Genomic DNA, 27,063 nt, shown 5'->3' with positions numbered 1-27,063 from the left:
GAATTTGATGAGAAATGTTTGAGTTCATATTGAGATCTTTTGATTGCAGACTTAGCAAATATGAGCTCAGTTTGAGACAATGTTGACATCCATCCTGAACCCTTTATTGAAGACATTTGTGAGATATCGGACTTTAATCGGAGTTTAATCTCATTGATGTGGGTCCATGTCCCCCTATATTCTCTAGTCTTTTATGAAAGCGTGAATGTGTTTGTCTGTCTCTATTTAGGTGAGTCTTTATATGACAGACTGTCCAGTCTGTTTCCCTGCTTTTGGCTTGAGATATGCTGGGCACGACACCAACACTCCTGTGACACATTGGATAAATGGTATAGAAAACAGATGGGAAGAATATAAAGTCTGTTTGACAATAACACAGCAGAGATGATAAATATTCACAGAAAGCTGTTACGCTTGCCTGAAGCACAATGTCAAGTCTGCATGGTATAGTTTCACTTGAAAACCATAAACTGCATGTTGAAATTTGAAAAGTTTCAAGTAGGAAACGAAAATGTTTCAGTTTCATTTATGTGGACGTATCTGAAGCTTTCTAGTTAATTCTATGGGTACGAAAGAACAGACGCGTTCAAACCAAAGGAGGATATTCGAGTGGATAGAGTTTTTAGGGGTTGCGAGATTTGTGATTTGGGTCACTCTTCCACACACATATCAGCACATTTGGTGAACCCCACAAAATACAAAAATGTATTTTGCCAGACTGTATGAAACAAGAAACGATAAAACATCTGAAACAAATCGGACGACTTCAAATAAGACGCTTGACTCATTTTTGAATGCAAAAGCAGTTAATGTTGAGGGAGACTGCACATCAACGTAGTAAGAAACATTTCTACGTGTATCTGTATTTCTCTCTTCATTCTGTTTCTAGATTTTAAGTACATTTGTTGATTGGAGGGCGAATAATGGCGGTAAATCAACTCGGGCCAGCTTTAATCTAAATTAATCACCTCCCACGTTTCCTGTCTAAACGTGGAAAAAAGTTGTGAGATATTTATTAAATCACACGAAAAATGTTGAGTGTTGGGAGGGTTGGGGATCCTTGAAATTTTCATCAAACGTATTCTAATCAGGCAGTCGTCAGGTCAGCTAATGAGATGGCAGTAGTTTAGGTCTGACACTGCGGGCTTCGGTAAATGAGTAACTCTCTCTCTCTCTATCAGTCCGTCTCTTTCTCTCCCTCTCTTTCATCATGGCTGAGGCTCATTAGTTCATCTTTCAGGGCTCCGTTTGATTATAGTTTCACTTTTTAAAAGTGAAAAATATTTCACTCATTTACTCTCATTACTCCTCAAGGTCATCGTTTGAAGCCGTTCCTGTCAATAAGAGATAAATCGACCAGCGTTTGCCTCTCTCTCGCCCGTTCTGTTCGTACCTCCTTCCCACCCTCACTTCAGAAATGTCTTTCACTGTCCTTTTGCTTCCGAGTTTCGTGGCTCTAATGATCTCTCTCGGTCCCTCCGTTTCACTCACAACATCCCGACAGAGGAAAACATGGCAAGAGTGAGACTTACAATACCGAGTAAGCTGCCTTGCTGTCTACTGTCTACATAGGCAGCTGTATTTTAAGAAAGCATCATGAATCATAAATGAAACCCCATAAGCAGACCCAGTTGTTCATGTGGAGTTTTTGCTGATGTGTCTATGCATGTTTGTAAGGATGGTGAGATGTGTCAAATAGAGCTGAGAGCTTTAAACTCTTATTAGTAGCTGGGCATTAGAAAATTTGCCAAAATATTTAATGGACACATAAAATAACACACGCCCATATACACAAGTATAATCATTACATCACAGCCAAATACTGTTCATTTTTGTGTATTATGATGACCGTAATTTGCATAGAAAGACGATGCTTTTGCACTAAAAGTAATACAAAATAAAAAAGGGCAAAAAGAGAAAATTCTGTAAAAGTGTGTCCAATAATGCAGTATGTAAACTACGTGTTCAATTTAATACAAGAATTTACAGTACGCATGCTTTGCACCAAAATACATTCTGCTCATGTTACATGATTTCAAATACACTAAACTTTCAACATTTAAACATAAGAAATACTAAATGGACTGATAATTCTCATCAGACACAAATGCGTGTACCCCTTTAACTATGACAAATTCATACCCAGAAGTGAGCAAAGCCTGACAAATCTGAGGAAAACTTTCCTTTGGAGATTGTAAAATTGTAAAAACACTACAGAAAAGTAAAAATGCTAAAAGCTAGAGTGTAAGTTATAGTATCGGTGTATAGAAATAATAGAAGTCTATGGAATGTCCTCATTTACACAAAGAAACAAATGTGTGTGTGATGTAGCGTGTTTGTGTCTTTCCCGGAAACGTGTTGTGCGATACGGGCCCAAGGCAGCCTGTAGAAATTAAAGCGCAATCGACATCAACTGATGCCTTTTCCTCTCAATCTCTGTGTGTGTGTCATATATGCTCATTAGTGCAGCTGTTTAAGGGATTACCGACTTCAGTCATATCAATTGCTAATTGCTCTTAATGACATTTTTAATGACTGCCAGTCAGCGTAAACTCCGCCCCTCAGCGTGTTTCTCAAACTAACATAATTTTGTCTCAGTACACAGCAGCACACACATAAACACAGTTTGTCCCAGGCACATACAGTGGCAAAAATTGGTGTCCAACAAAATTGACATCTTCACACGTTTTATCAGTCATATTATTAAAGAAGCATTAAAGCGTCGATTGCATGATCTGTTTGGAGTGTCACCTGAAGCTTAGCTTTGACCAATAAAGTTGAGAACATAGACAAAATATAAATAACTGATAAAACTGTGCTTTAAAAATGCTTTTGGGTTTTTTAAACATGAAAATAAAACCTATTACCTGTTTGCCTTTTTGCCAAAAACGTGTTTAATGTATACATTAACCAAGTTGACTTCTCTCCATTTTTACCATACATCTCGTATTTTGATTTAGGTTTCAATCCAGACGCCAGTTTTGGCCACTATGTTACTCATTTATTCCAGAGAGGAACGAAGTCATCACATTCTCACATTTTCCAGATTATCCTACACATGCTCTCTTCACATGCCTGTAAAATATGTATTTAGTGTGTATTTGAATAAATCTTTTGCATGGTCAGAAACGGGATTATCCTTATAAATCCAAAGCAATTTTCAGGTTAATTTCTCTGTGAAATAAAAACACTGAGACACTGAGCGCATTGCTGGGTTTGTCTGAACATCTTGTAGATTATTAAAATATTGAAAGACACGTTTGACCGTGTCACATGCACACACAATAGCATCTTTTTCCCTGCATGTGTGTATGTTTACGCTGAAGCCCTGCCCCTGACCGGGGTCTCAATCTCATATTTAAAATATCAGACAAAGTGCTGTGATGTCACAAAGCATCAATGTCTAGTCAACTCGCTCTCTCGCTGTGTGTGTTAACAGAACACCTTCCTTTTCTTCCTCCATCATCCTGTCACTCTTTCGTGTCCCGTTCCTGCCTCAATGTCTCTCTCTTTCCTAAAGCTACCGAATGCAGGATGGTCAACGCAATCTATAGGCCTCAGGGATACAGCAGAGAAGAGAGAGACACAGAGAGAGAGAGAGAGAGAGAGAGAGAGAGAGAGAGAGAGAGAGAGAGAGAGAGAGAGAGAGAGGGAGAGGGAGACAGGGCACTCAGCTGGTGTCTAGAGATGAACATGGTGCCCAGAGCGAGACAAACGGCAAACTCATTGAGCACCCCGAACCCTGACAGCACATCAGCCAGACACTGCAGCGATGCATACATACACACACATGCACACATGCACAACATGACCACAACTTTTTTCTAAATTCTGTCCATGCACGGATGCAGAATGCACAAGTTATGTTTATGCTAGACTCCTGTTGGTGTTATACAGACAATATAATTTTTTAAGGCTATAATATTTTCACTACACGATTGGGGCCACAATATTTTGCATCTGAAAATTGTTCAATAATAAAATATTTCATATTTAATTGTTTTTGTAACAATTGTGATCCTTAAAGCGAAATGTGTAACAGGTGCAAAACCATTACCTTTGTTGGATCAACCAGAAATCAGTGCCAGATTATATACAATATTATCACATCAATATCAATAATTACAGTTATTAATATCACAAATGATGACACAATTTCTTTAAATGTCTGCAGACTAACCCTAGCAAAAACCTTGTATTAAATGTATTGTATTTTATAGAATGAAAATAAGCAAATAAATAAAAATGGTATCTGCTAAACTAATCATTTTTAACTAATTCAGAATGTTAGCTTTAGCTATCTGAGAAGACAAACTCACATATTTACATATACACCAATAGAGAAATACTAACTTTTTCATATGACAATAAAAATATACTATAAAAAATGATAATAATATGAACTATTATTATCTTAACCATGAGGTCACCGTAGCCCCATGTACAAAACTCACATACTCATATATAAGTGTGCATATGTAGTCAATAATGCAGCGTGCAAATATTTATGTACGGAATTTGCACATTTCAATTTAATTTTGTGCGTACACAACGTTTATAGATCAGGCCACAAATGTTTACACTGCGAGTTTTTTCAGATGTCTGGCTCACATATTGTAACACAGAGCAAAGCTCATTAAACACCGTACAGTGTTAGAAAGAAACATTCTCATCAAAAACAATATAAGCAGTTATAGTTAAAGTGGTCCAGTCTGAAGAGACGTTCAGAATCACACACTGAAGAAACAACCCCAGACTCTCACACACACAGATCCTTATAGTGCTAGAGACAGAGGACTGCTGTGTGGCAGAAATTTCAGAGGGATGAGTGTGTGTGTGTGTGTGTGTGTGTGTGTGTGTGTGTGTGTGTGTGTGTGTGTGTGTGTGTATTTGGAGGTGGAGATGGGGTGTGTGTGTCTTTGGGGTGGGGGGAATAGTGTCAGCTGCACAGGCAGCAGAAAGCAACATCTTAATAAAACAGCCCGAGGCAAAATCCCATTAAAGACTTCACAGAGCAACCAGGTACACACACACACACACACACACTATACAATACATCTGTCTGTCTTTGTGTATGTGATATGTGTGTGTGAATTCATTTGGACTGTGTAAGCCTGTGTGCATGTCTGTGTGTGCGTCTGTGTGTGTGTAGGGTTACAGACCTCACTGCGACCTCAGTACCTTCAAACGCGTTCTGAGAATACCAATAAGAAAGAGAGTGTAAAGTAAAACGCTTTGATGTATTTTGTGTTTGTGGGAGAAAGAAAAACTTTTTCCAGCATGCGTACATTTTTGGGGAGCAGTATGTGTGTGGATTGTTCAATATTTCACATTTATGTTACAACCGGCCTGAGCAGCAGGACAAAGACAAGAAACCACAATACAAGTGGCCAAACGCACACAAATCCCACACAAACGCGACCGAAAGCTTTGACGTTTCATATATTAGCATTGCACGCACTGAGGCCGATAAAAGCGCGGGAAATTAGCGCGCGTAAAACATCAAAATCTGTCAGCGCGCGAATGGCACGTCGGCTTGGAAAGAGAGAGAAAAGACAGAGGCAGAAGTTAAAACTCTCTGACTTTCTCTGCCCAAACGCAGAACTTCACGTTTTTGTAAACTATTGTTATGACAGCATGTCACTTCGGTTTGAGCGTTAGCGGTTAGCGCGCCAAGCGCAGCGGCGCGGGCGCGCGGCGCGGTGCAGCGATCTTTAGCGAGACCCTAAGGCTATTGTCATAAAGCTCAACGGCACTAACAGCCAACTCTAATTCACTTGTCAGCTGCCTGATAAAAAACTGCACAAATGCCATTTTAACTGAAGCAGCTAATGGGGAAGTTTATAGGTCTGCTGGTGCCTGTGTGTGTAATAATCTCTGAATGCCAAACTAACCCTTTAATCTGAAACATTACACATTAAAAGCTGCTGTTGACTCTAATGTTGTCTCAATTTCTATATGGCAGAGAGATTTTTAAATAGGAAAATGTATCTGTTCCTTATGTTAGATGTTGTTGTTGAGGTGCCTAAAAAAGGAAATAAACCAATTGAGATAATGGTTATAATGGGAATTGTATTGGTTTTAAATGACGACAATAATGGTCTCATCGAATAATCTCTTAACGCATTTGTTGTCTTGTAATAGGAAAAAGCAAACCAGATTAACACAGAAGACACAATGAAAAGCAGACATTCCTCAAAATCCCAGACATTAAGATATTCGGGTGTAACAGGCGCCACGGCTGGAAATTCTTAAATATTATATGTTATTCGTGGAAAACAAGAATAGCATGGTTTTGCTATCACGCTACAAAATATTTTACTGAATAATCAGTAAAAACATAAAAGTAAACAATGTTGTTTACACTAGGAATGTCATAGTTTGTTCTATCAAATCACTTTCAAAAAGTACTGTGCTATACTAAAGTACAATAGTATGCTATACTGTGCCATACCGTTATAGTGACAAATACCACATTATTTACCCTGGTATATGGCCACATTACTTAAACACGACAGTCGTATAACGCCCCCTGGTGGCGCCAGGAGCATCTTTGATATCAATAAACCCGCGCGGTGCGAGAGGGCGTGAGACAGGTGACCAGCGGAAAGCTCGTGCGTATCTCTGCATTTTGTCGGGTTTTCTACCGGTGTTGTTTACCTTTAAATGTCTATAGGTGAATGTCACATACAGTGAACGAAGAAAACGAGTGCGCGCGTACTAGAGACGTCGCGAGGCCGAGTCTGGTCTATATTACGTGGCAACAGCGACATCTGCTGAGGACGTCACAATCAAAACTGCCACTATAACGTCACAGTCACAAAACTGAGTTAACACACAGTGAGACAGACGGTGGTAAAATGATATCATCCACCACTATTATAATTAAAAGTGATTTAAATAAAATAATTATGCAAAAACAATTATGGATGCTTATTTGGGAAGTAAATCGCATGTTATTTTATTATAAAACCGTCAATATAGTAAAGTGGCCTTGCCAAATCCATACTGTTTTACTACAGTAACCAAAGTACTGTTGATGTATGGTATTTGTAGTACAATTATCGTTGTCTCATTTAAGTAACAATTCAACTCACTTTTTTGTCTCATCTTTGAGGAGTGACACTAAAAATAAATAGTTAATTTTGAACAATATTAGATATAATAACTAAAAAAATACAGCTAATTTACACAATAAAAACATGATTTTTTAAACATTTTAAAAATTGACTCTCATTTAGGAACCAAACTCTTCAAATGTACTATACACAATAATTATATTACAGATATAGACAGGGTACAAAATACACAGTTAACCATAGTTTAACCTTAACATTTCTAGTAAAACTATATTGTGACAATCTAAATAATTTTGATCCACCAAAAAAAAACGTTGTTACTACAATGTTACTATAAAACCATGTTTATTTTTCATTAGAGATATGATATAGACAGTTTCAGCAGCAACAATGTTTATGTGGCCCAAACTTAACTTCCGGTAGGCCTCCGCAAAAAATCAGATTTTAGTCATTTGAATGTAATTTGATACAATTAATTTACAATAAAATCAATGTCAATATAAATTAAATATCAAATAAATTGCTGTATTTTAATCAAACACAGACCGGAAGTTAACTTTGGGCCATGCGCATCCGATGAAACCATCTACAGTGACTATGACAAAACACATGCTTTTTGATGCCTATTAAGGCAAAACAGTCCTTTTTAAATCGCTTTGGATTACCCAAACATATTTTTTATTAATCAAACCATAGTATAACCACAAATTAAACTCTCAATACAAAAACTGTCGATTAATGATATTTGTAGCACAACTATCCCAATCTATTTGAAATAAAATATGCTTACTCTTTTCTTTAATTAAACCCTGGTTAATTTTCCTTAACCGTGAAAAGTGAAGCTAAACGTGAAGTGTCTGTTACATATATAAATCTAGCCGTATCAGTTAGATCACAGAAGTCTAGTCATATTAAAGTATTAAAAGACAACCTTTGTTAACCTGTATCACCGCACTAAAAGTGAAATATGAAGTATGTTAGAGGCTGTATCATGTAGCGGAAAGACGGAGCTAATTGAACTTCCTTAACATTTTATTGAACATTTTTAAAACCGTGTCCTTGATATTTTATTACATAACAGATAAGTAACAGTTATATTGTGTTATATTGGTGTGCGTTTGCTTAACAAAGACAATTTAACCATGAAACAAAACAGCACAGTCTCCCCAAATTTATTGCTAAATTATGATTTTACTGAATATGGTATGTTGGCAAAAACTGTTTATTTTAAAAGAAAGATTATATGCGTTAATTTCATTATATCCTTAACTGACGGAATGGTATAAATAAAAGTTGTTGTAAGATTAAGTTAAGAATTACGTTCCTACACAAACAAAAATAAAGACATTATTAGGATGTGGTGATGAATTAAACTACACAATAATGTATGCATTGCTATACGTGTGTGTGTGTGTGTTAAATTGAGTTTGGAGAAAACACAGTTGTGTAGATGTTGTTTTGATTGTGAGAGCAGAAGATGCTAAACTGTGACTTTCCCGTTCAGTGTTCCTGTGTGTGTGTTTGGGGTGGATGAGTAATGGTATCTGTCTGGAATGATTGACTCTCAGGAGACAGATAACTGGTGTCAGGCTGTCAGCGTGAACTCTATCACACCAGCGCATCTCTTTCAGACGCAGAGAACTGAAGGGAGAGACAGACAGATTGAAAGAGTGCAGCTCGGTCTCTCTGTTTGCTTTACGTTCTGCGCACGATCTTTTCCCTCCAGCCCTGCACATTAAACAATTTACCCAAACTTTCCTCGCAGTGCCGGAGCAAACACAGGCGCTAAATGTTTTAGCTCAACGGTAAACAGGATCAGATTTGAAACTCATTTAAATTCACATTCTGCTTTCACTTCTGTGCGCCAGACACTAATAATATGCTAAAAACATTAGATATTCAAAACAGCTCGCAACACTTTTATTGTTATTCATTTCTGACAGCGAGAAAACAAAGACTTTGTGAAGAGAAATGACAACGCATGGAGGGATGAACAGGGAGATGGTGAGGTGCACTGTTAGCGATTTCTGTAAATAACACAGTATTTAACTGTAATATGAACAGTATTTTACTGTAGAACAGTTTTACAGAATGTTACTGTACGCTACTGATGCATTGTGGGAAAAATCTTCTTTGAGGCATTGAACTACAGTAAAATACAGTAAATTAATTTACTGTAAATCAAAATACAGTAAATGTATTTGAGCGCGAAATTTGACCAATCACAGAAAGGCATGGGTGTCCGCCTGAAGAAAGAAGCAAACCAACCAAAAGCAGATGCTAGAATCTGACAGGTGCAAAGGTACCAACAAATGTACCTGTTTTATGAACATATTTGATATTATGGGTTTAGTTATTTAATTTAAAAAAGTGGGCGTCACTTCATGTCGTGAAATTACCTCGTGCTTATAATGTAGTTTGACAAGCGCGCAGATAGGTAGAGAGCTTTGAGGCGAAAACTCGTTTGTGGACTGAAGAAAAGTAAACTCTGCCGTAGAAAATGTAAACCTCGAAGAACAAACATAAACCGGTCTCTGTCTTGGGGTTGACCGAGTTGTGAGCAGGTGAGTGTTTGTCTGTCAAACCGAGCTATTGTTTGATAAAGCGAAGTATTGTGGGTTTGGTTTGAAGTTGTGTTCTGTAAATCATATAATTGCTTGCTGTTAAATGATTACTTCATGTAATTGTACAGCTTACATTTACTGCTAGCGTAAAACCCGCAATGTTCGTGTGTAAACACTGTGGCATCTCTGAGGAGACATTATACACGTTTAATAATCATGTGAAACGGCACAAAAACATGGCGAACTTCAAGTTCTCGTGTGCAGTTCCTGAATGCCCGTGCACGTTTCAAAGCGCCTCTGCACTTCAGTCGCACATGTACCGCAAACATAGCAAGCCCGCAGAAAAACCGAACAGATCTGAATAACATGATGTCAATTATAGATGCAGTGTTGAAGGATGTACATTCGTGTCAGCCAAACTCACAATCCTATAGCATCTTTCTGCATTTGCTGCTAAAATACTTTGGTTGTCAGGATAGATAAAAATGAATTTGTTCTGATAATGAACCCGTTTTGTTTTATGTAAAGGTTAATTGTGAGGATCAACCCCAACAACAGCAAGTGCTCCTCTAAGTTCCAAGTCAGCAAACGAAGTGAGAAGATGGTGCAAAGGAAGAACACTTATATTGGTTATATTGATCTTATAACAGTTTTTTATCAATTCATAAACATATTCGTAAATGTAATTTTTGAAGATTGATCTTATGACTGAATTTGGTCATGAATTGATTTTAAATCTCTATTGTGTTTGTGTACAAATGCAGTTTTCAGAGCAGGTTTGAAACAACAGTTGCGGTTAAGCAAACTCAGTAGAGTCTTTTTTACTTGTATGTTTTGAAGATTGGTTTTAAGACTAAAATTGTTTATGAATTTATTTAAAATACTCTATGTCGACACTGTTATGTATAAATGTTTGAAAACAGAGAAAAAAGTTTGTGGAAAGAACTGTTGCAATTGAGTAATAAAGTTTTAAAAAGTGACTTTCTGTCATTGTATATTTTTATTTACTGAAACATGTTACGGTAAATACAGTCTTTTAAAATGTGTAGTTTTACCAAAAATGTTTTTTAGGTTTTACAGTAAGAAAATACTCTACAGTAAATACCTTTACAGCAAATTAAATAATGCTGTGAATAACTTTACAGCAAGGTAATTATTACTGTAAACATTAATACAGTATTCTTATTGTAAGTATAATTTACAGTAAATTACTGGCAAACTGCTGCCAGTAAGTTACTGTAAATTCTACAGGAAACTTCTAACAGTGTGAAGGCGCAGGAGTCAAGAGGTGAACTGGCAGGGACCCCGGAGCAGAGGAAGCTCTGAATGAACAGAACCATCAGAAGAAAGGCTATACAAGGGTCAGAACCACAGGGACACAGAGGGAAAAGACAGAAATGAAGAGAGAGAGATTATATTCTTTTTCATTATCATTACTCATTTACGGTGTTTTACAGGATGCTTTGGCGATGTTCAACATGTGTTAAACAATCATGCCAATAATGTAGGCCTACTTTAAAAATAAAGAGGATTGCGAATGGTTGGGTAAGACCATCAATTGGAATATCGCAACAGAATGAAATAAAACATTTAATTTGTTTAACATTTTAATTTAACTTTCAAGTTTAGTTTATAAAGGGTTCCCAAACGTATTACTGTGACTACTGTGATGCTTCTATTGCATTTTCAGTTTTGGATACCAACTATACTATAATATAATTATCAAATTGGCAGGGGGGTTCAATTTATAAATTCAGAATGTAGAAAGTAACAATGTCTTCATCTCTTTATGACATCACCTGTCATAAGAACGAATCTGTCAATTTATTCACACTTATGTGGTTTAAAACCTGTATATGACTCTGTGTAACACAGGAGAAGATATTTTAAGAAATGTCTCGTTGGCTTTGTGTTCATACAATGAAAGTCAATGGGGACCAATGTTGTTTGCTTACCAACATTCTTCAAAATATCTTCTTTAGTCCTCTGCGAATAACAAAAGTCATACAAGCTTGGAATGCCAAATGAATAAATGACATGAAACTGACTAAATGTAACAGCTAATGTCAATAATGTATGCACACTTAATCACTTGCACTATTGTTTAATCTAAATTATTATCTGCTCATATCCACCTGTACATTAATGTTCATAGTGTTAATGTTCATAGTATATAGTCATCTCTATATATTGTTCACAGTACATACCTACTGTAAAATATTTTCATAACTGTATAATATTTTATCAATATTGTATTCTGTATTTATTCTAACTGTATATCCTGCACTTGCTAACTGCACTTCTGGTTAGACCTTAACTACATTTCATTACACTGTACTTGTATATGTGTAATGACAATAAAGTTGAATCTAATCTAATCTAATCTAATCTAAATGATGAAAGCATTTAAATTTTTGGGTAAAGCCTATTTCCAAGTTCAAATGAAACATGGAGCTCTTTTTCACCATTGCGCAGAACTGTTCGAATACAGATATGTTTCCAGAGCCTGATTCGACACGTTACGATTACAAACTGTTCCCGGCTCATTTTCAGCACGGTTGTCTAAACGTTAGTGACGCGTTTGTGTTTACATTCCAAAGTGGAAAATGAAACCATTTATGTAACGGCTGGCGCGGATCGGCACGTAATGGAACGATTAAGCAACGAGAATGATTCGGCGTAATGGTAGTCAACAGCGCTTATGGATATTTCCAATGTCTGAGACGTTTGAACCTCACTGTATCATGTTACTAACCTTAAAACAGAAAGGTCGAGCAAGAAAGAGAAATTGAGAATATTTTAGGAGGACACAGAAAGGTTTTTGAGTTAACGGAGTATGGCGAGGTTACAGGAGTGATGGGGAAGTGTATATGAGAGCTAAAGTGTGTGTGTGTGTGTGTGTGTGAGTAAGGGAGAGAGAGAGAGAGCAGCTCTGAGACTAATTAAATGAGCAGAAGGCAGAGAGTGTTCTGAGGAGAAGCCAACGCTGGGCCGGGACTGAGGTAATGATGGAAAAAAGGATTTAGTCTATCCACCATCTCTCCATCCTCTGCTCTTTTTCTCTCGTTATTGAGTAGGTGTCCGTGTCCCAGCAGTGTGTGTGTGTGTGTCCCTGCGGAGGTTTTCACAGCTCTCGGCTCTCGTGACTGTATCTGCTTTACACTGGGCTCAAACTCCCCTTTACTGAGAGATACTTTATGTACAACATAAACCGCAACCAGACGTCCAACCAGTGTTGGGTAAGCTACCTTGAAACTGCAGTTTGCGATCCTCAAGCTTATTGACTTACAAACCGTATGAAGTTGAACTTGAATTCAATGATTTGCGATCATAGATGGTCTAAATGAATCTGTTCGTTGACATGAATCGGATGAAAAGGACGCACCTGATTATTGCTTAATGCAGCATACAAAACCATGGCCATGGCATCATGCTACACAAGTCGCTAGTTACTGGACAAGCTACACTTTTTAGTAAACGTCCGAGTTGAAATATGTATTGAAGTTAGTAGTGTTGTTCCTAACAGTATAGTCAGTTTATCCACTCATTTCAATATATTCAACAACATGTCACATTTTACTCTATTGGCACTGAAGAAACATTTCGATTTGTATAACAATGTCGCCATCTTTTTGACAGGGACCGTACTCAAATCATTTCGCATTCACTACAGACAGGCACATACGGCCTCATCCCGGTCAGATGAGAGTTGAAACGGATCAAATATCTCTAGAATAGACATCTTTCCATTGTGTTCTGCACTTTCACACTAAATATATACTGCTGTCTGTCTATCCCTCCTGCTATAATCACTCTCATGAGAGTTTCTGCACTTCGGTCCGCTTTTAATAAAATCGTATTAACCGCAAACCAGCTGTCATACTTCCCCTGTTCTGCTCTGACACGAAAAGTAGCATCCCTTCGATCAGAAATGATCTGTTTAATTTCCCATTTGTTTCTCCAAGACAGCTATTATTTGGACAGCAAATGGACTCTGTTGCATTACATATCTTTCTCCTAAAGATAACAAAATTACACGCAAGAAGCAAACCTGTCTCCAGAAAGTTAGATAAAAATTAACTCACAACAAAAAGAAATCACAACCTGAACTCTGATTTTCCATGTCTGCAATCAGAAGTCAATATTATCTTAGATTTTATTAAATAAAATGTATTGTACTAGTATCTTATCCATTAAATTCCCTGTACATTTATTTTAGCATCCCAGACAATGTACTCAAATAAAATAACTGAGAACGCTTTCAAAGCTTTAAGCAACATGTGTGCAATAGACTTTTCTTGGGGCCAAAAACTTGAATTAACCCTAACAATGGTAAGGGACGGGTTAGAAGCGGGTAAGCTTAGCCGTATTACTTTTAAGTATGTGACCCTGGACCACAAATCCAGCTTCATAAGGGTCATTTATTTTTAATTGAGATTTACACATAATCTGAATAAATAGCTTTCCATTGATATGCTTCATGGTTTGTGATGTTTGTTAGAAGGCTGTTGCTGAGAAGAAATAGGTTTGTTCAAACGCTCTCTTTTGGCCCTTCAGTGTAATGACGTTGTGGAGAGTATATGAACCCGAAAGCTGAAATTCTAAGTTTACATAGATACCAAACTTGAGTGGGCAATTCCCCAAGAGCGGGCAGCAGTGAGCGGTGTTTGTAGGCCATTTTTGTTAGCGATTTTGCTGTTAACACTCACAAAAATATTTATTTTATATATTTACGGCAAAAATCTTAACGGAACATGATCTTTTCCTAATATCCTAATGATTTTGGGCATTGAAGAAAATTTAATAACTTTTTGGTCTTATGCTACAAATATACCTGTGCTTCTTTCTTACTGGTTTTGTGGTCCAGGGTCACATTTTATAAATATCACAAGATTCGCTTTGATGCATGTGGCCTGAAATGTAGATGGCGACCCACACACAAAGTATGACCAGTCAAAAATATTTTTTTACATTTCATCCAAAGCGATTCAAGCTGTTTGGTTTAGGGATAAAATCAGAAATAACTCAAGCTAAACTCTTACCTTTATGCCACAGACATCACAAATGTGGTTAGTATTTTATTCTCTTAAACATTAAATGTACCTGAGAGCTTTGAATCTTGATGGACTGATAAAAATCTCCTCCCTCTGACACCTAGAAATGCATAAAGCCATCTATTAGGACTTATTCTTAAAATGATGAAAATATCATATTGTGTTTCTGAGAAATTAAACACAGATACTGTGGACGGCCCAGCTGCCTTCCAGTATAAAGTATATATACCCAGCACTGGCGATGCTCCCACACCAAACGGACCAGCCCTCTCAATGTTCCCTTCATCGTGTCAGCTCATAGAGGCTGCTGGTGTTTTGATGTTGCTAGCAGTATGACGCCACAGCCGGTAAAATGCCAGAGGGAAAAATGCCCTAAAGGTGTAGTATCTGCACTCCTCCCTCCGTTCACTAGCTTAACGTCTATAAACAGATACTAAACGCCGGGTCTCCTTTCTGACAGCCATTTTGAACCAGACCTCACATGGCCATGCGCTCTGTCAGTTCTGCTGACACACTTCATGTGCTCAGCAAAAAAAAATCTTTTGAAGTAACTGCCTCTTTTTTTGTGTGTGGAAGTTCACATTTGGATGGAGCTTATATTTATCAATCAAAACACATTACAATTTTATCATAATCGTGTATCATCCATCAATGTCGAGAACTGATTCATGAAATCAAAATGGACTGTGAAATGATTTAGAGCGATTATTCACATCCAGAATAAAAGTTTGTGTTTACATAATATCTGTGAGCATATTCATTTTGTATTTATTAAAACATGAAAATATTTAAGAAAAATATAAAAGTAAAAAGACGTTTGTATATAATTTATATTACTGGTAATTATACATCCTAAATATAAATGCATTTGTGTGTTTGTTTTGGTGTTTATAAATAGAAAAATGTATATACACAGTAGAAATATATTATGGAAATAAACTTTTATTCTGGATGTGATTAATCGTTTGACAGCCCTAATGGAGGATTTGAATGCGATTTGAATGCGAGTTTGCATTCCAGCGTGGAGGATTATTCCCCACCCTACTCACCATCGGCACATTCACATAAAGAAAGTCCCGCCTTCGAGCTGGTCCTCATGACAGGACATGATGGGAAGTCGTTTCGAGGGGGGGCAGAGTTCAACATTTCTGATTATACAATATTTAAAAACAAAAAGATATTTAAATTTTGTTTTCATGCAGTCTTCAAAATGCAACTCTGGATAAAGTGGGTTATCTAACTTGATGTGAAGACCTTAAAGTCCCTGTGAAATTAAAAATTACAATGCCTATTTTTATGAAATATTGCTGCTTTTATTGTAAATAGTTAATCAATGTGGGTCATTCTCTTTTTTTAAATTCGTGTGCCCTTATAATCTGAAAATGCACTTCCGTCCTGTAGTGACTATCCCTCTTAAATCCGGTTCAAATTTAAGTATGCTGCCAATTTCATTTATAAGCAGAGGCTTTTTTATCCAATCAAATCGCAAAGAAAGGTGAAAGCCACGCACTATTTCTATTTCACTTGGAAATGCAACGAAATACAGAAGTAAAAACAATTGCAACTTCCAGTTCACAGGGACTGTAAGACGCGACTTTTTAAACAGACTTTGGCTCACAGTCTTACTTCCATTGACCCTTCTCTGAGGTCTTCAATACAAACTTATTTTATGTCACTTTGCCTAAAATTCTATTCCAAGAGACCAAAATCTTTAGTTTCAATAGTTCCTGATCTTATACAAATGTGGCTGAGACTATGTCTGGAAAGATAATACAGACAAAATATGATATACTGAATTATACTGAACTCTAGGCTGTCAAGACATCGCTGCGGGAAGCCTGCGGTTCAGTCAAAGTTTACGTGCTTTTTCTCTGGCACCAGGATCCCCGTTCATCCCCGACTTAATTTCCTTAAACCAGACCGATAAATCCCACCTAACAGACAAGTCATTCTGGAATCTGGAAAATTATTCAGGCAAGAACAAAAAGTTCAAACGCTACCTTTTTAAGCGACTTTGGCGGTCAAGGCCCTGCACTTGTTTATGTGTACAGCAGCTATCACAGGAAAACACAACACAATCGTGATGGTAATATGGCCCTCAGCATGCTTAACCACACCCGCAAATAGATCGAGGCATGTTAGCGAAACTCTAAGGGTAGCCGTGCCGCCGTTTTCATCTCCAGCGAGGGGCAGAGGAGAGAAGAGAGGGACGGCCTGAAAGAGAACATAAAAGAACAGCAAAGACTCGGGGGCCACAAAGGGTTTAGATTAGAGCAACGGTGAAGACAGACAACAAAAAAAGACGGGATGAGAAGGAGTGGCGCAGGTAGATTCCGGGCCGGCGCATACCCGCCAAGCCACACGTGTTTTGGGCCAAGCGGAGCACGGCATTAATGTAGAGTGGGACCTAGGTAGCAGCCTGCTGTCAATCATTCATCCATCCACCTGACTAATTGGCTTCTTACCCTCTCTCCACCCGGCTCCTGTGCTAACCGCTCGCCTCTGGCAAAAATGCAGATGAGTGCTGGAGAAGGCGTCTAGCGGAGGGAGAGAGAGGAGGAAAAACTGCAGCTTTAGTTAATTATCTTTCTGAGTCAGTCTGTCCGACAGCGGCCCACACAGCGCACTTATGCTAAACAGCAAAGCATCCTGGGAATTGGAGTGACAGCTCATTTTCCTCCTGCAATTTTATATGAAAGGTGCACCAGAGACCTGCACCCCTCCTTGCTATCTATCCATCCATCCATCTTTCCATCCATTCTTTTCTTTTCCCCCCCTCATCGCTGTTCTCTCTCTCTCTCTTTCTGGGTGGTGAGGAGGACTCATGGGATGCTGGTGTGGTAGCTGTCAGTGACACTGTGTATGCTTTCGCTCTCTCTCTCCCATTCTCTCTCTCTGCTCTGACAGCGGCTTGTTGACAAACGCCAGCAGTCATCTCGGCACCCTGGGAAATCTCTGCTACCATTTTGTCAGCAGAATGACAGAAGCTGTTAATGTCTCAAATTCTCCCCGTGACAGAGAGCCGTCTTGTTGACAGTGTTTGACATTCCCCGCTCAATTCATGTCGTCCATTTTAATTTATTATATTTTTTCACACTAGAGCTAACCCCCCCAATCGCTTTCTCTCTCACACGCCGCTCCCATGGTTCCTTGGTAGAAAAAATGAGCACTTACTCGATTTGTACGAGTGTAGCTGTGGAGGTGCTAATGATTTTTGTTGCTTAATGAGAATTGTGTCAGCGGCCTGTTAAAAATGAAATAAATCCTGCGCACCAGATGAATCCGCCAGCGTATCTCCTGCCAGCAGAGATCGATACAGTTTACAAATTAGAGTAAAAAATGATTTATTCCTCTTCTTGGCGTTAATGCCAAACGTGCCAGGGAGAGGAATTCCAAAAACCAAATAAAACGATGCACTATTATTACAAAAACACGTCAATTATATAAAAAATAATAAAGCTCTTCTGTGAAAAGAGATTGTATTCTTATATTCCTTCGGTGTTGAACGTTTCACACCTTTAGCTTTGAAAAAGATTGTGACTTAGGGACAACCTATCGAACACCCGAACCTTCCATCACTTTACTTCAGAGAAACTGCTATAATCAGTAATTCAAACTTAATTGATAACAGTGTTGTTAAGAGTCGCCGAAACCAAGTTCAAACACCAAATTAAATCAAATAACACTATTCGAACAATCCGTACGAGCATTCAATTAAAAACTCAATAAACGAGTTCAGACTGCATTTCCTTAGAGAATCTGGGAACTGTCTACTGACGAGAAAGTTCCGGTTGAGCCTTTAGCGTTGCTTTTAGGCGACTTGTCGAACTCAGGTGTGATCTCGGACTCTTACACTCATTAAAGTGCGGAAAGAATGATGATGGGATAATGAACCGATGCGAGTTTTGCACTCTTAAACTCTTATTGCTGAATAAAAGTGCACAACTACGGGTTTCAGCAGCAGAATTGGTATTGAACTGCTAGCTTGTTCTTGTGTTGTTCCAATTGCTTCCATTGTTTACCTTATCTCTAAGTCGCTTTGGATAAAAGCGTCTGCTAAATGAATAAATGTAAAGTCTAATTGTAGCTTTGTGCCTCACAACAATATGGTTTTGTTTTAATTTGCAGAATCTCCATGGTGCTGAAAACATGCATACCTTACTCATAGGCACTTGAAAATACCATGATTACCACGTGGTTCCGTATCACTTTTTGTTAGCGAAGTCTCAAGACTAAAGCTCGCAAAATATCGTCGAGAAACTACAAAAACAACTGTTTCCTTCATATTCTACGACAGTTTACTAACGGGAAATTCCCTCAGAGCGAAGTTTAGAATACAGATTTATCCTATATCAACAATTACCTCGAGTTCCCACGAGCCTGAAGAGGCTTTTAAACGTTATAATATTCTTCTCACAGCTCGTGTTTGTCGTCGCGGCCTCGCAGCGGCATCCAAAAACCGCGCGCGGTAAACTCGTGGAGGGGCGCGGGGGCCGCACGCGCTCCGCTTGAAAGCGCGCGAGAAATCTCACGCAGGTGCGGAAGGACGAGATTAAAGCGTCTCCCAGCCATTCTCTCTCCCTCTTTCACCTCAGCCTCTCTCCGTTTGACGGGGTGAGGAGTGTGAGGCAGATTTGTACCGACAGCACCGCGCGCGTTCTCCAGTCAAACGGCATGAAAGGCGCGCGGCTGATCAAAGCGCGCGCTGCGGCGCCCGTCTCGCGGGTTCTCGGCGTTTGAAGGTTAAAACAAAAACCGACACGCAACCGCTATTTACATTCTACTGCGTTTTGCATCTGGATGAAAACATTTTTTGTCTCTCCGTCTCACTCCTGTTCGAGATCTCTGAACCTCCCCGAAAACTTTTCTGCACAAATAACAACATTATCACGCAAATATAAAAGTAGGCTGGAGGCGTGACGGTTGCTTGGAAAAATAGCGGAATTAATTCGTTTAAAAATAATTTAATGAAGCCGACGTTTTAGGGAATTTGAAATGATGGCAAACGATTTGACGGAAAACAACTTGAAGAGTGAGGGATGAAAAGAAACCGTCGCGCGCGTGGGGGTGTTCGTGTGGGATCCCGACGCGGCGCGTTTTAGTCCGACGGCGGTATTTGTAGTTCATCATCTGAGGAGCTGAAAGCTCCATATTGACACACCAAGGGATTCGCAACGGATTAAGCGGATCCTCTGGGTGCTTACGAATACAATTATTCTCTTGGTAAACAGCGTCTTGGATTCGCTCGTGAATGTGCGCAAACCTTCTTGTGACGTAACACTGCGCCAAAATCACGCAATCCTACATGACTTTTCTCTACAGTATAACAAACTTCGTTACAATAATATCACTATACAACATTTTAATATCATAAATGTTATTACTTTATTACCACTTGTAATGTATTTTAACGACAACAACACAGACAAATGTTATGTGTAATTTCTGGTAGACCGACATAAAACGACTGTTGAGTAGTTTTAATTTAAGTTAATACAATTATAAATTAGTTATGAATTAATAAAATACATCAAAATAAATTGTCATATTATAAACAAACAGACCGGAAGTTAACGTGTATGATGAAAATGTCTATAACATAATTCTGTTGTTCATGAGTTACTCATCTGTTTAGCAACCGGTTGATTTTAATGAGGTATTAATGAAGTAACTATGAAGAGGCAGGTAATCAAATGGGACATTTTATTAAACAAAAATAAGCATAACTGGTGATTTCAAATTATGTTTATTTCTTGTTAGAAAAGGCGAGGAAAGAGACAAGATCTTTCCACATTGTTACCCTATGAGGCACATGTTTAAGTGTGAGTTTGTTTTTACAGCTGATCTAGAATCAGTCCTTCGGGCCAATCATCAAGAACTAAACCATGGACCTATTAATATAAGAAGTCAACACATCCAGACAAATATCAGTGATAAAAACAATCTGCAATACTTGACAGATAAATTAAAGAGCTGTCTTGATTTTAGAAAGCCTGATGTCTGGGTGCCTAAATGAAGAACATTCTACATTCCATAGCACATCTATTAAATTCAGGGGATAATTCCAGATAATCCTTGTTTAATGTCTGAATACAAAATGTCCTGTTTGAAGTGCTATAATCAGCATGCAAAAATATCTTATAATCAACTGGTAGAGTATCTTCTGATTTTACAACATTCTCAAACAAAGCTATGTTTACATTTACAGCCAGGTCACAAGCAACATTTCCAACCAAAAACAACCTCCAGATACAGTTCAGGAACAATCCTTCTCAAGGCATTTCGAGGCATATTTACAGAATCGAACGGTGTGCGCAGTGCATTATGGAATAATGTTTCTACAGAGATTATTGGGGATAAGCTTCAATCACCATAGCATGACCCTGAAACAGAAATACAAGAGTATCAGTGAGCGGATGTTTGAGGCTCTGCATTTACACGAGTGCAAATGAGTATGTAAGCCTACCTGTCCTCCAGCAGCACATGCTGCGACCAGGCCATACTGCCCCCCTTCTTTCTGGAGACGGTGGGCTACGGTGGTCACCAGCCTACATCCTGTGGCACCAAATGGATGCCCGAGAGAGAGAGAGCCCCCCCATGAGTTAAACTTGTCCATTGGAGGTGCGCCAACCTGAGAAAATATATTATATAATAAATATGTTGTCATGTTATTTTTATTTTCGTATATTCTCAAACACACTGACCTTAGATTTCATGCCCATATAGGTTTGTGCAAAAAAATCTGAGTCCATCGCTTTCAGGTTAGCCATGATCTGTCCCTAAAACAGCAAAAATGACATGAGAAATTATTAACAGCTGAAGTGCACAAGACACAAAATAATATTAACAATAATCTAGATTGGATTTAGGGAAATTGAAAACGGAAAGGTGACGCTCACAGCAAATGCTTCATGGAATTCAAAAACATCAATGTCGTTCATAGTCAGACCACTCCTCTCCAGGACCTTAGGAGTGGCGTAGGTCGGCCTGAAAAAAAGGGACAGAAAGCAAAACCAAAAATATTTTTATATCTAATATAACATCCTAAACAATCAGCAAGACAGTGATCTATAAACAAGGATCAGGAATTATCGTCCACATCACATTTAACAGCAGACGGAACAAAAATCAATCACAAATACACACAACACACCGTGTTAAATGACAACACGACCACACAGACAAAAGGACCACCGTTGTAGTCCTGACACGGGGAGACGAACAGGAGAGAGAAACTCACCCGAGAAGCAGCTGGTCTTTTGGGTCTTGAGAAACGTACACAAAATCCCTGTAGAAAACATGCAAAAACAATAAAATATCAACAACAAACCGTGTGAGACGTTGAAATGACCATTTGATGTTTGACTGCAGATTACGCACTGATTATTTTACACAACATTACAGACGCCCCACAAGATGATAAACATGAGGATTTGTTGCAACTTCAGTAAAATGAAAAAATATCATCACCCTTCATTACAAATCCACAGTTGGTGAAAATTCAAATAGAATTTGGTATTTTTTCTGAAATTGGTATTACGCTATAGAATTTGTTGACGCATTATCATTTTATTTATAAAAGTACAAAATGATTTCATCTGTTTGACAACACAATAATATAATCAATCAAAGCCAACTTTATGTAAAGTTATTTATCAGTCATGTTTACTTTGTTGCAAACATAAGGTTTCAAGCATAAATTCAGATCAGTTTTGTAAGAAAATACACATGCTGTCGTGAGTTCAGAGATGCTGCTGGTGGTAGTTTTTGATGTGAGGCAGTACTCGTGTTTGTACCTGAGATACGCTTTAGGCTTGTAACCCATAGCCAAAGCTTTCTCTTCTGACATGATCAAAACCGCAGACGCACCGTCAGTCTAAGGGAACACACGCACAGATTTACTCTGAGTGACTGAAGTTCCTTAAAAGAAATGGATGATAAAATCAAGTGAGATTGAATGAATTGAGTTAATCTGACCAGGAAGGAGGAGTTGGCGGCAGTTACGGTGCCGTGAGGTTTAATAAAGGCGGCCTTCAGTTTGCCCATCTGTTCCATGGATGATGCACGGATCCCGTTGTCCTTCGACACAATATCCTTTCCTGTGACACAAGCAACATCACAACGTTTAAACAAATCAAACCAAATCATCGTTCGTGTCATTCGTGCAAAATCTACCTGCACACAGCTGACTGATGTCATTTGTGCTATAATGGAGTTTATGTTCACCTGGCACTTTGAAGCTGATGACATCATTGAGCAGTCCAGCGTCCTGGGCTTTCTTAGCAAAAGTGTGTGATCTCAGAGCAAACTCGTCCTGCTCCACACGCGTGACACCGAACGCAGCCGCCAGACGGTCAGCTGAGTGACCCATCGTCTCTGCAGTGGAGAATTCAGCTACAGCCGGCAGCTAAACACAGACACATTTTTAGCAAGGTAGGAAGACTTGTGTGCTGATGTTAAGTTTGAGTACAATGAAGTTAACTAAATATAATCAAGATCCCAACAAAAATTGTACATTGTGGGTAATGCACTACCTCTGGTGCGAGATGAGCGAGGCGGATGGAGCCCAGCAGAGAAAGCCGAGCACCAAGGGTCTTCGCCTTGTTGAGTGACAGCATCGTCTTCCTCATCTTACGGCTGTGGCGAATCGGAACGTCGGACATGAACTCGACCCCTCCGGCGACCACAGCATCACACTGGCCAGACGCGATCAAACCAACAGCTACAAAATAAATGTTATTTGTTGTCATGTGTGAATGTGTTCAGTCCACTCTGCTCCAGCTGTGGTAAATGTGTATTTAAAGTGCATTGTGTAAGTATATATGAATATGACAGGCATTCAATGACAAGTTTTTCGTGTGTGTGTGCAGTACCTGTTGTCATTGCTTGGTTGGAAGAAATGCAGGCCATAGTCACTGTGTGAGCAGGAATCCTATCTGAAAATCCAGCACCAAGAGCAGCCTACAAAAAAAAATATCTCCATTTCATTTTATATGAACATTTTACCTAGATCATCTTATACTCACAATTCGCACTGAAGTGCTAAAACTCTCTATCCATCTAGAAATTTGTTAAAGGGGGGGTTCAACACTGTTTCATGCATTCTGACTTCTTAACACAGTACACAAGTGCTGGCTTCTCGTGCTTGACATTGTCAACTTGTCAAAAAACTAGTTGGACGTATGACGTAGTATTTCTGTACTGGATACACTCCCCCGAAGTTCATATAGGTTTCTGACAAGTTTTTTTAAATTAAATTACCTAACAACTTTTCTTAGACCCTCATTGTGTGAATGTTATACAAACGGTGGATATAACACTAGATTTGGAGACCGTTTAAAAATGATAAATGGTACGGACCCAGCGCTAAAGAATGTCTTTTAGAAATATGATCAAACTAAAGACTCTTCGAAGATACGAAGTATGCAACACAACTCTACAGGTACTTAATATTGACAGAAACTGCGTGTGTTACCTACGCTTTAAGAAATTGTAAGTAATGCACCCCCAAACTTGAAAAACAAATCAACGGAATAACTGAAATGTCACCAGATGACAGACTGACCTCTCTGGCCACATTACTGGTCTTCACTTCCTGGATCACAGTTCCATACACGATATAATCAACAGCATCTTTAGGGATACTGGTTTTGTTCAGAAGACCCCTGGAAAAACACACCAAAATATTTAATCCACAAGATAACAGTGCTACACAAAGTCTAATGCCATGTTAAAATCAAGAACTTGTTAAAAAAGATTTCATAAGATCAAGTCACTTCAGAAGCAATATTGTGCAAGACAAAAGCATTTACATCTTGTAAATATTTCCCAATGTATACAAATGGTTAATAGATTTTAATGTTACTTTGCTTACTTGAGTCTTGTTTAAAGGATGTTAATATATCGTATAATAAAAAATTATATGAAATATACAGATTTTGAATATTAATATGTATATTTGTGTGCGTGTGCGTGGTGACATACTGTAATGCAGCTCTAGCAAGATCATGGGGCATCAGATCCGAGTACCTGATGATGTAGAAAACAGATACATTTAATTGTATGTTCTTTATAAAATACCAGATGAAACGGTTACCAGATCAGAACTCGACTTGGTCAGATGCATTTAAGCATCTCTGTACAACTTAACGGAAAGCTCACATTACCCAAAAGACCACTTCTTCAACCTGTTTCAATTAATTTTATCACTGATATCTGGTCCACTGCACACACTTACGTAGTGCCCGATAGGAGGAAGGGGGTTCGGACGCCATCCACCAGAACAATGTTCTTCACTCCCGGTTTGGCAAGACTTTTCTTGCTCTTTACTGTTTGATTAAAACAAACAAAAATGTAAAACAATAATCATGTGTAATTGAGTATTTATTCTTCTATTCCAGTTCAAATACGTGAGAGCTGGTCAGCATCACACCCAACACTCTACCTTGAGCTTTCAGATGAGCAGTCGAGCTGAGGGAACGAACAGCTAAAGAGAGGCAGAAAGAGAGAGAGCGGACACAGAAAGTCATTGTTATACAGTTTTAATGAGCAGTAATGACATGTACATTTTAAGTATTTTTCACTCATTGCATAAAATCACGTGTTCTTTAGCTCTGCCGAGACCCTGGACGTCTTACCGAACCGAGCAGCCTGGACAGACGTCACCGGACCGCTCCTCAGAGAATTCATCAACATCGATGCCATCTTTAACTTTCTAGAAGAAATTAAATGAGAGAATATTCTATTCAGCACCATCGTTTCAGTGGAGCATGGCAGATTTACTCATTTATTTGTATTAAGTACATATAATGAAAATAAAATTAAGCTTATAACAGCTGAAAAGATTATTGAGTTATATTTATCATGAGAAGTTAAAAAATCTAAATAAGTTATCTGGAACTTTGCTGGACCTTATCACAAGACCAGTACAAACATGAACATTAACACAGATCGAATAGAAACCTGGAAGATCAATAAAAATAAAAATTGGAAGATCCAACTATTTTGGCTCCACATAAAATAAAATTGATGTTACCATTTCTAAAAACAACTCACTTTGGCAGTGGAACAAAAAAGGAAATCAGCCTCAGTCACTATTCACTGCCATTTACATATTAGTTATATTTTGACATTTTACATTATACAGAATGTATAGTGGCCAGCAGATAAATACAAACTTAATAAATGTGAATGCATTTGATGATAAACCAAATGCAAAGCCTAACAAATCGATGTCCATGTCATTTTTAGAGGACAAATATGAAGTCAGCTCCATGATCAATGTGGTTCATCACATTACTATGGACGTGTTTCACAGCCATAAATTGTGTAACTTTAATTACAACAATTAACAGCATAATGATTATTTTGTCAAATAAAAAATGTGCATATGCTTGAAATGTCACATCCTTTGATATTATCTAATGCAGTGTCATTCATACAATAATAAGTGTCACTTGAGCATCCATAAACGTTTTGTTACCAATGTAGATGTTTGATCGTGTATGATCTGGTGTGTATGTGATATTAATGATAGTTAAGGTGTATGACTCTGATCGGAGCTGTCTGTCTGTCTGTCTGTCTGTCTGTGGGTGACCCTTCACCTAATTCTGTCAGCCGGTTCTACAAGGACATAGCCTACATACAACGACATTAAACACTTTCTCCGCTTCTACATTTTTTAACATCATATAAACCTACACCGACCACCACATAACCACAGAGGACAGTAAAAGCGTAGTAAAACCCCATTAATGATGAACAAAACGAAACTACGACACAAATAACTAGCATAACGTTACATTCCTCTGCATGGCTCACACGTTTTAAAATCCCATTCAGCATTTATCATATAAACCTCGTGACTGGCATTATAAACGTTTATAAACATACACGTTTACCTGTTGTTTTGTGAATCAAGAGAGAGTTTGAGGTTTGACGTGTCGCGTCTGTCCGATGACTACAGCAGCGGCGCACGACTCGAAGGACCCCAAGCAGCCCGAATCAATGCCGGACAAAAACACGAAGATATTGAATACTTTTTTATTCAAACCTTTCGTGGCACAACACATTTTTATCTTCTCTACTTATTTGTTTGAATGCTGATTAGACGTATAATAGGAATAAAAATTCAGTAGATGAATAAATGATCTTTGGAATTACATTGATGGACTTGATTTTTATTTCAAATAATATGTAACTTTCGACATCAAACTAGCACTATTCGTGTTTTTAACAAGGGTCACGTTTGAATGTGTGTCATTTAGTCTAATTGTACATTTATTATGCAAGACAAAAACAATAATAATAATATTATAATAGTTTATAATTAATAAAATGCACAGTTTATATAAATATCTGCAATTC

The 27,063-nt window shown here is 38.2% G+C and overlaps 1 protein-coding gene across 1 annotated transcript; it reads right to left on the bottom strand.

Annotated features, from left to right (window-relative positions):
* Positions 1-20,061: 20,061 nt before the first annotated feature.
* Positions 20,062-26,808, bottom strand: hadhb (hydroxyacyl-CoA dehydrogenase trifunctional multienzyme complex subunit beta). The gene is made up of 16 exons (XM_079474730.1): positions 26,598-26,808; positions 25,335-25,411; positions 25,142-25,183; positions 24,935-25,025; positions 24,682-24,726; positions 24,263-24,362; positions 23,571-23,658; positions 23,232-23,419; positions 22,924-23,104; positions 22,675-22,796; positions 22,494-22,573; positions 21,938-21,985; positions 21,597-21,684; positions 21,402-21,476; positions 21,164-21,328; positions 20,062-21,080 (listed from the first exon to the last, which is right to left on the bottom strand). The coding sequence occupies exons 2-16, from the start codon at positions 25,399-25,401 to the stop codon at positions 21,045-21,047; spliced, it is 1,416 nt and encodes a 471-aa protein (XP_079330856.1). The 5' UTR covers positions 25,402-25,411; positions 26,598-26,808; the 3' UTR covers positions 20,062-21,044.
* Between the last annotated feature and the right edge of the window lie 255 nt (positions 26,809-27,063).

This window comes from Barbatula barbatula (genome assembly GCF_947034865.1).
Source record: "Barbatula barbatula genome assembly, chromosome: 15".
Lineage (NCBI taxonomy): Eukaryota > Metazoa > Chordata > Actinopteri > Cypriniformes > Nemacheilidae > Barbatula > Barbatula barbatula.
This window is presented reverse-complemented; position numbering and strand designations above follow the sequence as displayed.